This window comes from Eleutherodactylus coqui, chromosome 10 (assembly GCF_035609145.1).
Source record: "Eleutherodactylus coqui strain aEleCoq1 chromosome 10, aEleCoq1.hap1, whole genome shotgun sequence".
Taxonomy (NCBI): domain Eukaryota; kingdom Metazoa; phylum Chordata; class Amphibia; order Anura; family Eleutherodactylidae; genus Eleutherodactylus; species Eleutherodactylus coqui.
In genome coordinates, this window is record NC_089846.1 from 12,444,325 (window position 1) to 12,457,726 (window position 13,402).

Consider the following 13,402-nt stretch of genomic DNA (forward strand, 5'->3'; position numbering starts at 1 on the left):
GGATCCAAAAGGTAGAGGTAATATAAAGAAGGACATACGCTTCCCATTCACCTCCCACTCGATGCACTTTGGGCTTTGACCTAAAAAACTACATCAAAACTGGCCTGAAAGCTGCGTGTGCGATATAGAAGATGTCAGCCTATCCCCGCTATTGTGTCGGAGATGGGGGTCCCCCAATCATGGTCCCCTCATAAGCCAGCGTAGAGCTTCCCACTAATACCAGTGCGTTACATAGCTCATTACGCTCCCCGGTGATAGCAGCTGATCAGTGACCTCCCATAGAGCAGGGATCACGAGGGAACCACGCCAAAGTGAACGATTCCCTTAAATTCCCCAAAAATATAAAATTGTGGTTTCCTTCTTTTAATTAATCGGCGTCGTTTCTTCGGTCATCTCGTTTGCAGACACAAATGCTCATGGAGATGTTGGTGGTAGAGGTTCAGCACGGACGGACATGTTGGGGGTAGTTGTCCGGTACAGGCAGGGTTCTATAGGCGCTGATCACCCGCTCTGGGATGAGCCCTTCATGTTGCAGATTCTGTGGAGGATCAGCCGATCGTGGACGGTGTCGTAGTAGTCCGGGCCGGTCACAAAGCTTTTCTCGATGTGCATGTTAAATCCATGGTTCCGGAACATTCCACACTGGATCGCTACTTCAGAGAACTTGTTTGATACTCCATTAAATGTGGTCTGGAAATGGACAAATACATGGTTAGTAACGTGTAATCCATGAGCCCAGAAGGATCGGATGCAGCGGAGTACCGAACGCGTCCCTGCAGGCCGATGGTACCCAGCAGTCAGGCCCCAAACCACGTCGCAGCGTTCCCCGACCCGCGGCTCTCCGGTTACTGCAATCACATGGAAGTTGTAGTTGGACTGCAGCGGGAGAACTTCGGGAAAAGAGCTGCATCTGTCCCATCTGGGCAACTGCTAAACTTTAGGAAGGCCAAGTTCCATCGGCTCAGTGATGCCCTCAGCCTTTCTGACTGGGACCAGGCCCTCAAAAGTGCAGACAATAAATGGGAAACATTATAAAACATCCAAATTACTGTGAGAAGGGAGTGCGCTCCCTCCATGATGTCATAGGACCCTCGGAATGTAATCGCAGAGGGCCAATGGGTTGCCATGACAACAGGATACCAGATACTAGCATCCTGGCTTGCCATTGCCTATGATCGCTATTGTAAGCGATAAGGCATTGCAGTACAGAAGTAGTGCAATGCATTATCATAGCGATCATAGCTGCTATGGCTCAAGTCCCCTACAGGGACATAAAAAGTATTTAAAAAACTAACACCCCCCTCCCCCTTCCTTCCTTTTTGCACATTTTCCCCTTTTCGTATATAAAAAAATTTAATTTTAAAACATACCTCATATTTGGTATCATCGTATCCGTAACAACCTGTACAATGAATTGAACTCACTATTTATCCTGCACAGCAAAAACCGCAACAAAAACCCCTAAAAACAGGTACAATGCTCATCTTGTTCGTTTTGCCTCCCAAAAAAACGCAACAAAAGTGATCAAAAAAGCTGTATGTACCCCAAAATGACACAATTAAAAGCTACAGCTCGTCACGCAAAAGACACAAAGAGCTCCAACCATGGGAGAAGAAAAAGGTTGTGGGACAATGCAGCCATGTAAAAATAATAATAATAATTTCCAAAAAAAGGTTTTTATTGTGCAAAAGTGGAAGAACCTAAAGAAATTATAATATTTTTGATATCGTCGTAATTGTGCCGAAATGAAGAAAAAAAGTACCTTCTCATTTATGCTGTATGATTGGGGGCTTATTTACACAAGTGTGTATTGGCCGGTGTTTTCACTCCCGGACGATATACGCTTCCATCTAAGCAGTTCCCTCCCACTCACCGACTCTCTGCCTCTCTCCTCCCCTCCGAGTGGTTTACATTGAGAGTGGGCGGGACAGGGGCGGAGCTAAGCTCCCACCTCTCACCATAGCCAGCAATAGGAGTGGGCAAGGCAGAGTGGAGGGAACTGCTTAGATGGAAGCGTATATCAGCCATCCGTGAAAACCCGACCGATATATGCTTGTGTAAAGAAGCCCATACGCTGTAAAAAACCTGAAATTGATGCGTTTTCTCTCGCTGCTCTCAAAAGTTTTACAATACATTATGCGCACCCCAAAGTGGCACCAATAAAAACTACAGTTCGCCGCACAAAAAGACCAGCCCTCCTCCCGCCGTGTCGATGGGAAAATTACAAAGTTATGGCTTTTGAAAAGTGGAGATAAAAATCCGCCCAAAATCGTTGCGTCCTCAACGCCAAAATAGGCCGCGTCCTTAAGGGGTTAAAGGGCAGCGCCACTCCGAAGAGGTCGGCTCAGGCGTGTAAAACAGACCGCAGTGGATCAGACATGAGTAGCGGCTTTACGTGTCTCACCGGCATCTCGTGGACGGTCGGCGGTTTGCTCCCGTACGTCTGGTTGGTCGTCCTGTACAGCGGATTTCCTGGTTTGGACCTGAAAATGATAAGTAATACATTCAGTATTTGTCACCCGACCAACCATTGTATGCGCAATTCTATTTTTCCCATAGTCCTTTGCTGCCAGAATAAAAGTGTGATTGCCGTTTGGAGTCTTCTGTCTGAGCTTTTGATATCTGCTTCTGGGAAAGCTGGGTGATATCAATATGGCTGCCAGGCTTTCCCAGAGTCCAGTACAGAAGAGGTCATCAATGGCTTGCAAAGTGCTGCGATTCATGGAGGCTGTGCTGGTGGCCATATTGGTTGTCACCCAGCTTTCCCAGTATAAGATAACTCAGGATTCACCCAGGTGAGTCAGAGAAACTCGGACCGATATCGCATTCTAAGCCCTGTGATTTTGCAGCGGTGTGATGCGTTTCTCGCGTCTCCTAGTGTATTGTGCGCACATTTGTACATCCCCTTTGACCTATATGGGGACTTTTGGTGCACAAATAAGTAAAATAACCGAGCGTGCAGGAAAAATACACGCAGGTAAGCGAATCCATCCCCGCATACTGCGCACACAAATACATCCGTGTGAAGCCAGCCTAACGGGCGTGAAGAGCTGCCGCCATTTACCTGTATCCTCTTCTCCACGTCTCCGGCTGGTTGAACCTGGCAGGTAGATCCGGCTGCACCTGGTAGTAGTCGCTGGTTTTTGGGCTGGGGGGCATTTGGGGTCCTGGAGTGTCAGCCATTGCTTCTTCCGGCTCTTGGTGGAAGAGATCTCACTCTGAATCCTGTTGCTAACAACACGAGGTGCCTGGAGACTGTTGCTAGGAGACCAGAGAGCAACAAAGTATCAGCTCAGTTCCACTCTGCAGGAATAGAATGTGTCACCATTGTCACCTCCCTGCACAGATCTGTCAGTCATGGCCGCTGGACAGACAGATGTTGTACAAGTACTTGGCAATGCTGCTGGGAATCTAATGCCGCTGCCCACCGCGACCAATCATGTCTTGAGTTTATACCTGATTGGTTGATAGGGGTAATTGTACGGATTCTATCTGCTCTGGGGCAGGCAGATTATCTCAGTAGTTAAGGGGGTTTCCAGGCAATCTTTATGGATGACTTACCTTTAGGATGTCATCAACAGCTCATCAGCGCGCTGCTCGAGATCACGACCAATCAGATGTTCCGGTGCCCACTGTCACCAGCAAAACACACAAGGCACAGAGTGGAAGCAGTTAGCGCCACCCTTGTGTAGTGGCCGGCAATAGTAATTGCAGGCTGAGGTCCGATTAAAATCAATGAGCGGTGTGCCTGCAATTACCAGCGCCGGCCACTAGACAGGGGTGGAGCTAACTGCTTCTGCTCCGTACCCGGGCACATGAACAGTTGATTTGTAGGGGCCCCGAGAAGGACTATAACACTCAGCTATTAATTGCCTATCATGAGTGGTGTATGTGAGAGGCATCGATGGGCATTATTACTGAATAGGGCATGTAGTGCCCCGGGGATTTAGGGGGCATAAGAGGGCATTGTTACTGAGTGGGGGCACTATTACGCTGAGGTGCTTACTAACGGGTACTATTACTGTGAAAGCACAAAGGGGCATGGTTAGGGCTCAGTCACACACACTAGTATTATGCGCTTATTTTTTACGTGCGCAATACTGACAGCATAAACCCAATTGATTTAATCACATCCTGTCCGATTCTTGTCCATAAAACAGAACTGAGATCTCCTATTGAGGTCTGTGGGATCGTGTAAAAACACTGCAGATACATAGACAAGGGGTTAAAAAAATAGTGACATCATTTAGGCCTTCTTGCGGTTTTTTTGCACGCACCAAATCAGAATACATACGTGTAGTATGAACGAACTCTGTGTATTTTAGGGACCGAAAACGCACATGTCCGTGTGACCGAGCCTTTAGTGAGAAAGGGGTGTGGCCTAATGTAACAAAAAATTAGAATTCTCTCTCTCTTCATTGTTCAAAAGTTGGGAGGTGCGCTGCACGTACCGCAGGCGGAGGGCGGTGATTGGCTGCAGTGGTCAGTGACATCGAATGCTTTCCACCTGCAAATCTGCCGCTTCTTATGCCCCTTTACACGGAAAGATTCTTGTTTAAAAGAGTGACTGACGTCACCGTTCGTAGAACGCGCTCGTGCAGAATGTTTAGACAGGCAGATCATTGCTGAGTAGTGCTCACTTGTCGCTCAGTACTTCATATAAACACGGAGCGCGGAGCGTTTAGACATAAAGACACGTGAGTGGAATGATTTTTATGCAGGCTGAGCTACAAACAAAAAGAGCGCGATGACTTCGCTTTTAGACGCAATGATTACCGCGCACCTTAGTTTTGAGCGACAATCGTTACGTGTAAATGGGCCATTGGTTGTCTCCATGATAGAGGAGCAGCGGGAGGGATGACTGCGTTACTCAGTACATTCACCACCTACGGGTGGGGAGAGGAGGGTCATCACTGACACGGGCATCTGCCAGAGGCTGGTGCCAACTTCCCGGGACTCCTGATTAGTGATGCAGGAGGAGAAGTCCCTACAGACAGGGGAGCTGGGTGCCAGTCCGGCCCGTGTTATTACACTGGTTAGACATGGGGGGGCGTTCAGCCGATTATTGTGCAAACCGCGCGTTACATGATAATTGCGCTGTGTGAACGCAGGCAGTAACAGAACGATCCGTGATAAATTGCTGATTGGATCTTTGATGCCAACCTAAAAATCATCGTTGGTCCACTGCTGCGTCGTCCGTGTAAACAGGCTGTCATTCATCTATGAGCAACTGCCTGTTTACTGGGAATGGAGGCCGGCTGGGACGATCCCCGGCCGCTCCACCTTCATTCATGGTCTGTGTAAAAGCACATTGGCGACATCGCTGGAATGGCGGCGCCCGACAGTCGGCCCATGTAAAAGGCGCTTTACTCCGCGCAGCAGATCAGCAGGCCAAGTGCTGTACAAACTGTAAAGGCGAAGAAAGCAACCCAAATATGGGAGAGGGGGCGCGAGGACTATGTGGAAATACGGACGGAATCCTTGAAGTGAGGCTGCTTCCACATCTGCTCTTGGGGTTTCATTTTCCTACTCTGTTCGGGGAGCAGGAAAGCGGAATCCCCTGATCAATCGGGTCCGTCTTATGACAGTGCCCAATGGACCCCATTGACTATAACGGGGTCTGTTTGATTCGCAGTGCTGCCTGGCTTGTGAATGCAGCGCTTTGTCTGCCGCTATTTCGTACCAGATCTGTGATAGAACTTCGGAGAGGATCCATTCCACTAAAGGATCCACTGCTGATGTGGAAGCGGCCTATCAAAAGAGTTCTTTTATGACAGGTGTCGCCACCCCCGAGCAGCCGTCACCCTCCTGGCGGGACGTAGAAACAACAGATACCAGAAAGGTTAAAAACTGGGCGTACAACGGCGCGACCGGCGAACATTCATCATTACACAAAGTCAATTGTGGCAAAGTTCTCCGTTTATTATACAATTGGCACGTATTCGTGTTTCGAGGCTTTCAAACCCCTCCATGTGTGTCGTCAGCACCCAACACCCTGCCGATGACGCACGTCCCCAGCAAACCCTGAGGAAGAGGTCTGATGGCCTCGAAACGCGTTTATAGGTTTGTTTTATAATAAACGGCGAAGTTTATTATAATACATCATACATGTTCGCAGATCGCGCCGCGCACCCAGCCTGTAAACCTTTCTTGTACCAAACCTCTAAAGGCACTTTGTCACGGTACAGTCGGGTGCAGACGCACGCACCGCCATGTTTGCTTCTTTGCCTTCACACCAGAGTGATTATCGCTGAGTCAATGTAAGCGGCGCGGTACGGGGATCGTTCCACCCGCCCGCCTCCATTCACTGTAAACAGGCCGTCGATCATGGATGAAGCGCAGCCTGCTCACATGGGCCGATCGCCATTTGTTTTTTGATGCCCACGCGATCCGAACGAATTATCATTCAGGCATTTACACTAAACGATACCATTCAGATTCCTGCGATCCAATGAGAATCTTAACGCTGGTCGTTCCGTGTAAAAGGACCCTTATAGAATCACCATCTGCAGGACAGGGGATCACTTTATGATCGTGGGGATCCACAATAATAGAGCAGGTGACGCGCATGCGCACCGCTGCTGTATTCGTTTCAATGACAGCGCCGGAGATTACCGAGCCCTTCGTCAGCTTCCACTGCTGTCATTGGAACTAACGGCAGCGTCCTCTGGGGTCTCTGGGGATCCCACCGATCACATGGTTATCTTGCAGGTAGGGGACAACTTTAGATCTTCGCCCGGACCCCGGGGGTCCCGTAATAAAAACTCGGCAAAGGCAACGTGACAATTCTCCGTTGGTCCAGCAGGTGTCGCCGCGGAGTCGTCGCTCCTGGAAGAGGAGGCGCGGAGGGAGGAAGTGCCGGCTGACCTTCCTGCAGACAGCATGGCGGCCTCTGTTGCCGGCGTCCTCCGGAGCGGTGAGGGTTAACAGCCGTGTGTGACGGATACATTACTGTTACTTTGTGTGCTGCCGGCGGCGAGGGGGTTAACAGCGCAGCGCGTGGCGGAAGCCGGATTGTTACTTTGTATCACTGAGGTCTCTGATGCTGAGGACCCCTGGTCGGAGCTGGAGCCCCCCGCATTGTGCAGACCGGGCACAGGTGGCATCAGGTCTGGCATCTCACCCGTGCTCGGCGGTATCTTAGGGCGAACCGTATGCCCGCCGTGCGCCGTTGTACCGCGAATGGGCGCAGCGATCGTTATTGTCCGTTCCATGCCCTATTTTGCTGCAGACTCCGCAGTCAATGGAGGCCGTCCGACACGCAGCTGATGCGCAATTAGCATTGCGTACGGACCGCGAGTCATCGCTTACCGCCGGCGCAGGAAATGCAAATATTGGGGGAAGAAATCCGTACTGCGCCTTACTGATGGCGAGCGGCCGCGGTCAGACGCAAAGGAGAATAATCAGGACCGCCGGCCGGCTTCACTGCTGGGATCTTCTTCGGGATCCGACTCGTTCGTGTGAAGCCTGAGTGTCACCCGGAGGATATAATATCCGCGCGTCCGATTATGCGCTGATTTACTTCGGACGCGATGCTAAAAATCTCATCCGCTTCGCTCCTATAAATGCCTCAGCTTTACACGCCGAGGGTCCGCACAGAGAATCCGCGCAAATCTGCCTGTGCGAGCGCGTTCTAACCGTACCAGACTAGTCCGATCTCACCGGCGTCGCGTGACAGATGAGGCGCGCAGCAGGTTCTCACGGAGGGGCTTCTGTAGAGTCACACGGGCGCCGACACCAGCTTCAGGGATCGCGCCCTTCTAACGTACACTTGCGCCGCTTTCTGCAGCGCTCTGTGTGCACGCCGGATCTTGTGCGCACTTACGGGTAAACATCACTACCGGCATATTAGGGCCATTGCCTCCAGGATGGCGGACGCGGCGCAGATGACGACTTTGTCGTGTTTTAAGCCCTGGGATGCGTTCTGCGAAGTTTAATGCGTTTTATTGCGCAGACTTCAGCCGCCGGATTCCATCTCCTGTCTGTTAGACATCCGCAACAACAATTCGCAGGACGTCCGTAAACGCTGCGGCAGAAAGCTTCTCCGCTGCGGATTATAATCTTGCGGCTTTGAAGTAAAGCGTTGTGGATTTTAACAGATGCGCAATTCACAGGGACCACGTTGTGACAATGTCCGCCGCTGATCCCGTCCCGCGTGAAAGGTCCCTCAGGCGCCGGTCTTAATAGTATTTCTCCCGGCACGCAATGCGCCTGATACGTGAAGATGCGCGCACCTTGTAAACCGGCACTGGACCCTCTTTCTTTTTAGGATTGGGGGTCATTATCCAAAAACCCCTTCTGTGCCCCTTCAGAACCTCTTTATCACGCCCCGCTGACGCAGTGAACCTGCTGTTAATCCCCTTCTGTGTTGCAGCAGTTCCAAGATTTGGCGCCCTCCTCCGCCCGGCGGCAGCTTCATCGCGGCTCTTCTCGTCCGTCAGTCCAGGCAGCAGGTCGTTGGGAAGCGTCCGGCCGCCTGCAGCTAAGACCCCAAAGACCGAGGTGACGGGTCAGTGACAAGAAGCCCCTTCAACACATAAAGTAAAGCGCCGATGCCTGCTGTTATTAACCCCTTTCTCCCCATCTCTCTAGATTTCACGGATTGGCTGATCTCGGAGCCTCTGAAACACACGGACTTCTTTAATCTGAAGGAATTACTCTCCATACCGGCGCTGTTTGAGGCTCGCGTTCACTTGGGACACAAGAAAGGATGTCGCCACAGGTGCGTCTCCCGGCCGCCATGATGGATGATGCGTGAAGCCGTAGAAGATTAGTAAATGTGTCGGCGCCACACCTGTCCGCTAGTTGTGTCTACAGCTCCATTGAAGTGAAGTAAGCGGAGCTGCAATACCGCCTGTGGACAAGTGTGGCGCTCTTATGTGTCTCTATATGGCAGTGTGAATAAACTATTAACCCCTTAACGACCAATGAGGTACACGTACGTTGTTGGTCACCAGGGAGAAGACTTGGCAGGTGCTGGCCTCGCTCAACAGCTGACAGCCGCAGTCAGAGCGAACGCCCCCTTCACACGGACGTATTCGCACAACGCAATACGTAGAGAATAAAACCCAATGACTCCGATGGGTTCACTTTTGGGCGCACAAAAAAAAATTCGGAATGCTCTACTTTCCTGCGCATTTGTGCCCCAAAGGTTTCCCATAGACGTCAGTGGGAGGTGCGCAAATGTGCGCGCAATTCACAAGGAGATGCGAAGCACGCTGCGCAAGTCTGCTGGAAAACGAACAAATCTGGAGACGGCCATTAGTGCAAAAAGTACATCGATGAACACGCAGAAATGTCGCTTTGAGGCTCGCGCGAATGCAGGAGGCCGACACAACGCTGCAAAAAATGACACAAAGCAAGAATTGCTGTTTTTTCATCAGCCGTGACCCAAAAATGTAATAAAGAGGGATTTAAAAGTTGTTTGTACCTCAAAGTGGTGCCAATATAATCTACAGCTCATCCCGCAAATATACGGGCCCACAAATGGCGCCATCAGAGGAAGAATAGAAAACAGGAGGCTCAGAACGCGGCGGCAGAGAGCAATTAAAAAGTTTTCAAAAGTAGTACAATGGTAAAAAAAAAAAAATGATAGAATTTTGATGTCGCCGTAATCGTACAAACTCGCAGAAACTAGCAAACATGCAGCATCTGCCGCACTGCGAACGGCGTGAAAACAAAACCCAGGAAATAACGGTTGGGTTGCGTGTCGGTTATTCCATTCAGTGCAGTAAATATTACCGTTACAGAAATCGGCTCGTTTCACAAAAAAACAAGTCCGGTGTCAATGGAAAAATAAAAATGTCGCGGCTCTCGGGTGGGATGGAAAATGGTGGCAACGAACAATGTCTGCGGGGACAGAGTTAAGCCTCCCCGGGACATGTGTGCCCCAGCGGCGCGGTTGGGTAGGAGACGGCTGGCTGCATAACCAGCGGCTGCTGTCAGTCAAAAATCCCCGGTTTTCTGGTTTTCCCTCAGTCTAAACAATGAAAAAACCCCTAATTGTTTCCGCCGCGCCTGAAAGAGCCAGAACTAAACATGGCGGTCTTTACCTCACACGGTGAATCCCTCGTGCCAGAACCGCAGCTCTCCGTGTCCCCCAATAAAAACGTAATCAAAAAGTCGTACGCACCCAAAACTGGTTGCATTAAAACCACAGCTCGCCTCTCAAATGAGCCCTCGCCCCCATCGATGGGGAAATGAAGTTATGGCGCTCGGAGTATGTTCGCAAAAACCATTTTTTTAATGCATTTTGGTTTTTTTTTTTAAGTAGTAACAAAAACCTGTAACCTTGCATCGTCGTAATGCACTGAGCAAACCCTGAGGAAGAGGTCTGATGGCCTCGAAACGCGTTTATAGGTTTGCTTTATAATAAACAGCGAAGTTTATTATAATACATCATGTATGGTCGCAGGTCGCGCAGCCAGTCTGTAGCCCTTTCTTGTACCAAACCTCTAAAGGCACATTTTCACGGTCCATTCGGGCGCAGACGCACGCACCGCCATGTTTGCTTCTCTGCTTTCACACCAGAGCGATTATCGCTGAGTCAATGTAAGCGGCGCGGGACGGGGATCGTTCCACCCACCCGCCTCCATTCACTGTAAACAAGCCGTTGTACATAGAGCGGTCTGCTCACATGAGCCGATCACCTTTTTTTTTTTTTTTTTTTTTTTGATGCCCGCGTGATCCGAACGAATTATCATTCAGGCATTTACACTAAACGATATCATTCAGATTCCTGTGATCCAATGAGAATCTTAACGCTGGTCGTTCCGTGTAGAAGGATCCTTACAGAATCACCATCTGCAGGTCAGGGGATCACTCTATGATCATGGGGATCCACATTAATAGAGCAGGTGACGCGCATGCGCACCGCTGCTGCCTTCGTTTCAATGACAGCGCCGGAGATTACCGAGCCCTTCGTCAGCTACCACTGCTGTCATTGGAACTAACGACAGCGTCCTCTGGGGTCTCTGGGGATCCCACCAATTACATGGTTATGTGGTAGGTAGGGGACAACTTTAGATCTTCGCCCGGACCCCGGGGGTCCCGTAATAAAAACTCGGCAAAGGCAACATGACAATTCTCCGTTCGTCCATGACTCGTAGAACGTGAATGTAATTTTTAACGCACCATGCACAGCCCAAAAGTAACCCCCCTCCCCCGTAAAATGGGGCGACTGTATTTTTTTGCCATTTCACCCCACTTGAAAATGAAGTCTACCAATACACTAATTGTAGCGTTAAAAATACGACTCGTCCCGCAAAAAAACCTAAAAGGCCTCAATACGACTGGTGATAAAACCTAAATAAAAATGGCGCGGCTCTGGAAAGGCGAGGATGGGGAAAAAAAAACCTGAAAAGGGGCCGGGAGTTAAAGGGTTATTCTGGGACTTTGTTAACTTTTCCTATTGGTGACGGCAGGGACCCACCGCTCAGATCCCCACCGATCGGCTGATTCCCGCTGCTGCTGTTGCTATGGTCAGTGGAAGAAGCAGAGGGCGCTGACTAGAGCGCAGCGCAGGTCCCCTAGATTTAGTTGGGAGCTGCACCTGCAATACCAACGTAGGCCACTGCACTATGGTCGGCTCTTGTGCTTCCTTCGGTTGATCACGGGAATCGTCTGCTTGGCAGGGATCTGAGCGGTGGGTCCCTGCCAGTCAGTGGGAAAACTTAACAAAGTCCCAGAATATACCTTTAAAGAGGAAGTATGTATTTAAAGCTACCGCCATACGCCGTATGTTCTGCATTGACTCTGCTGTTTTTCCAGGCTGATGGAGTCGTACATCTTCGGCTGCCGACTGGATCAAGATATCATTGACCTGGACCAGACATTGGAGCACCTGCAGATGGCGCTGAACTTCACCGCCCACATCGCTTACCGGAATGGAATCATCTTGTTCATATGCCGCAATCGTCAGTTCAGTCACCAGGTAGAGACTTTGGCGCAGGAGTGCGGGGAGTACGCCCACACACGGTTCTGGAGGGGTGGCCTGCTCACCAACGCCAACGTCCAGCTAGGCTCCAGGGTCCGCCTCCCAGACCTCATCGTCTTCCTGGGGTCTCTGAACACCGTGTTTGAGCAGCACACCGCCATTCGGGATGCTGCCAAAATGCAGATCCCAACGGTAGGAATAGTAGACACCAACTGCAACCCCAGCCTGATCAGCTACCCCGTCCCGGGTAATGACGACAGCCCCTCCGCCATGGCGCTGTACTGCCAGCTCTTTAAAATGACCATCACCCGAGCCAAAGCCAAGAGGAAACAGATGGAGATTCTGTACGGACTGAAGAAAAAGATGGAGGACTCAATACAACCGTCATAGCGACCCGCGCCGTTGTAAATGTTCATCCTTGTGGCTTGTTAACATGAATAAAGTTGTTGCCGTCTTTTCCTACAGTCACCGAACTCGGTGTCGTATTATAGTAGTTATATTGTTGTACATAGGGGGCAGTATTATAGTAGTTATATTCCTGTACATATAGGGCAGTAGTATAGTAGTTATATTCTTGTACATAGGGGGCAGTATTATAGTAGTTATATTCTTGTACATAGGGGGCAGTATTATAGCAGTTATATTCTTGTACATAGAGGGCAGTATTATAGTAGTTATATTCTTGTACATAGGGGGCAGTATTATAGTAGTTATATTGTTGTACATAGGAGCAGTATTATAGTAGTTATATTCTTGTACATAGGGGGCAGTATTATAGTAGTTATATTCTTGTACATAGGGGGCAGTATTATAGTAGTTATATTGTTGTACATAGGAGCAGTATTATAGCAGTTATATTCTTGTACATAGAGGGCAGTATTATAGTAGTTATATTCTTGTACATAGGGGGCAGTATTATAGTAGTTATATTGTTGTACATAGGAGCAGTATTATAGTAGTTATATTCTTGTACATAGGAACAGTATTATAGTAGTTATATTCCTGTACATAGGAGGCAGTATTATAGTAGTTATATTCTTGTACATAGGGGGCAGTATTATAGTAGTTATATTCTTGTACATGGGAGCACTATTATAGTAGTTATATTCTTGTACATAGGGGGCAGTATTATAGTAGTTATATTCTTGTACATTGGGGGCAGTATTATAGTAGTTATATTCTTGTACATAGGAGCAGTATTATAGTAGTTATATTCTTGTACATAGGGGCAGTATTATAGTAGTTCTATTCTTGTACATAGGGGCAGTATTATAGTAGTTATATTCTTGTACATAGGGGGCAGTATTATAGTAGTTATATTCTTGTACATTAGGAGGTAGTATTATAGTAGTTATATTCTTGTACATAGGGGACAGTATTATAGTAGTTCTATTCTTGTACATAGTGGGCAGTATTATAGTAGTTATATTCTTGTACATAGGGAGCAGTATTATAGTAGTTATATTC

The 13,402-nt window shown here is 49.1% G+C and overlaps 2 protein-coding genes across 3 annotated transcripts; one reads left to right on the forward strand and one right to left on the reverse strand.

Annotated features, from left to right (window-relative positions):
* Positions 1–347: 347 nt before the first annotated feature.
* On the reverse strand, positions 348–3,255 carry PIERCE1 (piercer of microtubule wall 1). Its single transcript, XM_066579738.1, has 3 exons — positions 3,065–3,255; positions 2,405–2,483; positions 348–690 (listed from the first exon to the last, which is right to left on the reverse strand). Exons 1-3 carry the CDS (start codon positions 3,181–3,183, stop codon positions 502–504), a joined length of 387 nt encoding a protein of 128 aa, XP_066435835.1. The 5' UTR covers positions 3,184–3,255; the 3' UTR covers positions 348–501.
* Positions 3,256–6,802: 3,547 nt separating this feature from the next.
* On the forward strand, positions 6,803–12,399 carry MRPS2 (mitochondrial ribosomal protein S2). Of its 2 annotated transcripts, none has more exons than XM_066580240.1 (4): positions 6,803–6,916; positions 8,378–8,509; positions 8,593–8,722; positions 11,770–12,399. In XM_066580240.1, exons 1-4 carry the CDS (start codon positions 6,883–6,885, stop codon positions 12,323–12,325), a joined length of 852 nt encoding a protein of 283 aa, XP_066436337.1. In that variant the 5' UTR covers positions 6,803–6,882; the 3' UTR covers positions 12,326–12,399. The 2 variants fall into 2 exon arrangements, with proteins under 2 accessions (XP_066436337.1, XP_066436336.1); XM_066580239.1 differs by having other exon boundaries at positions 6,813–6,916; positions 8,375–8,509.
* Positions 12,400–13,402: the final 1,003 nt, after the last annotated feature.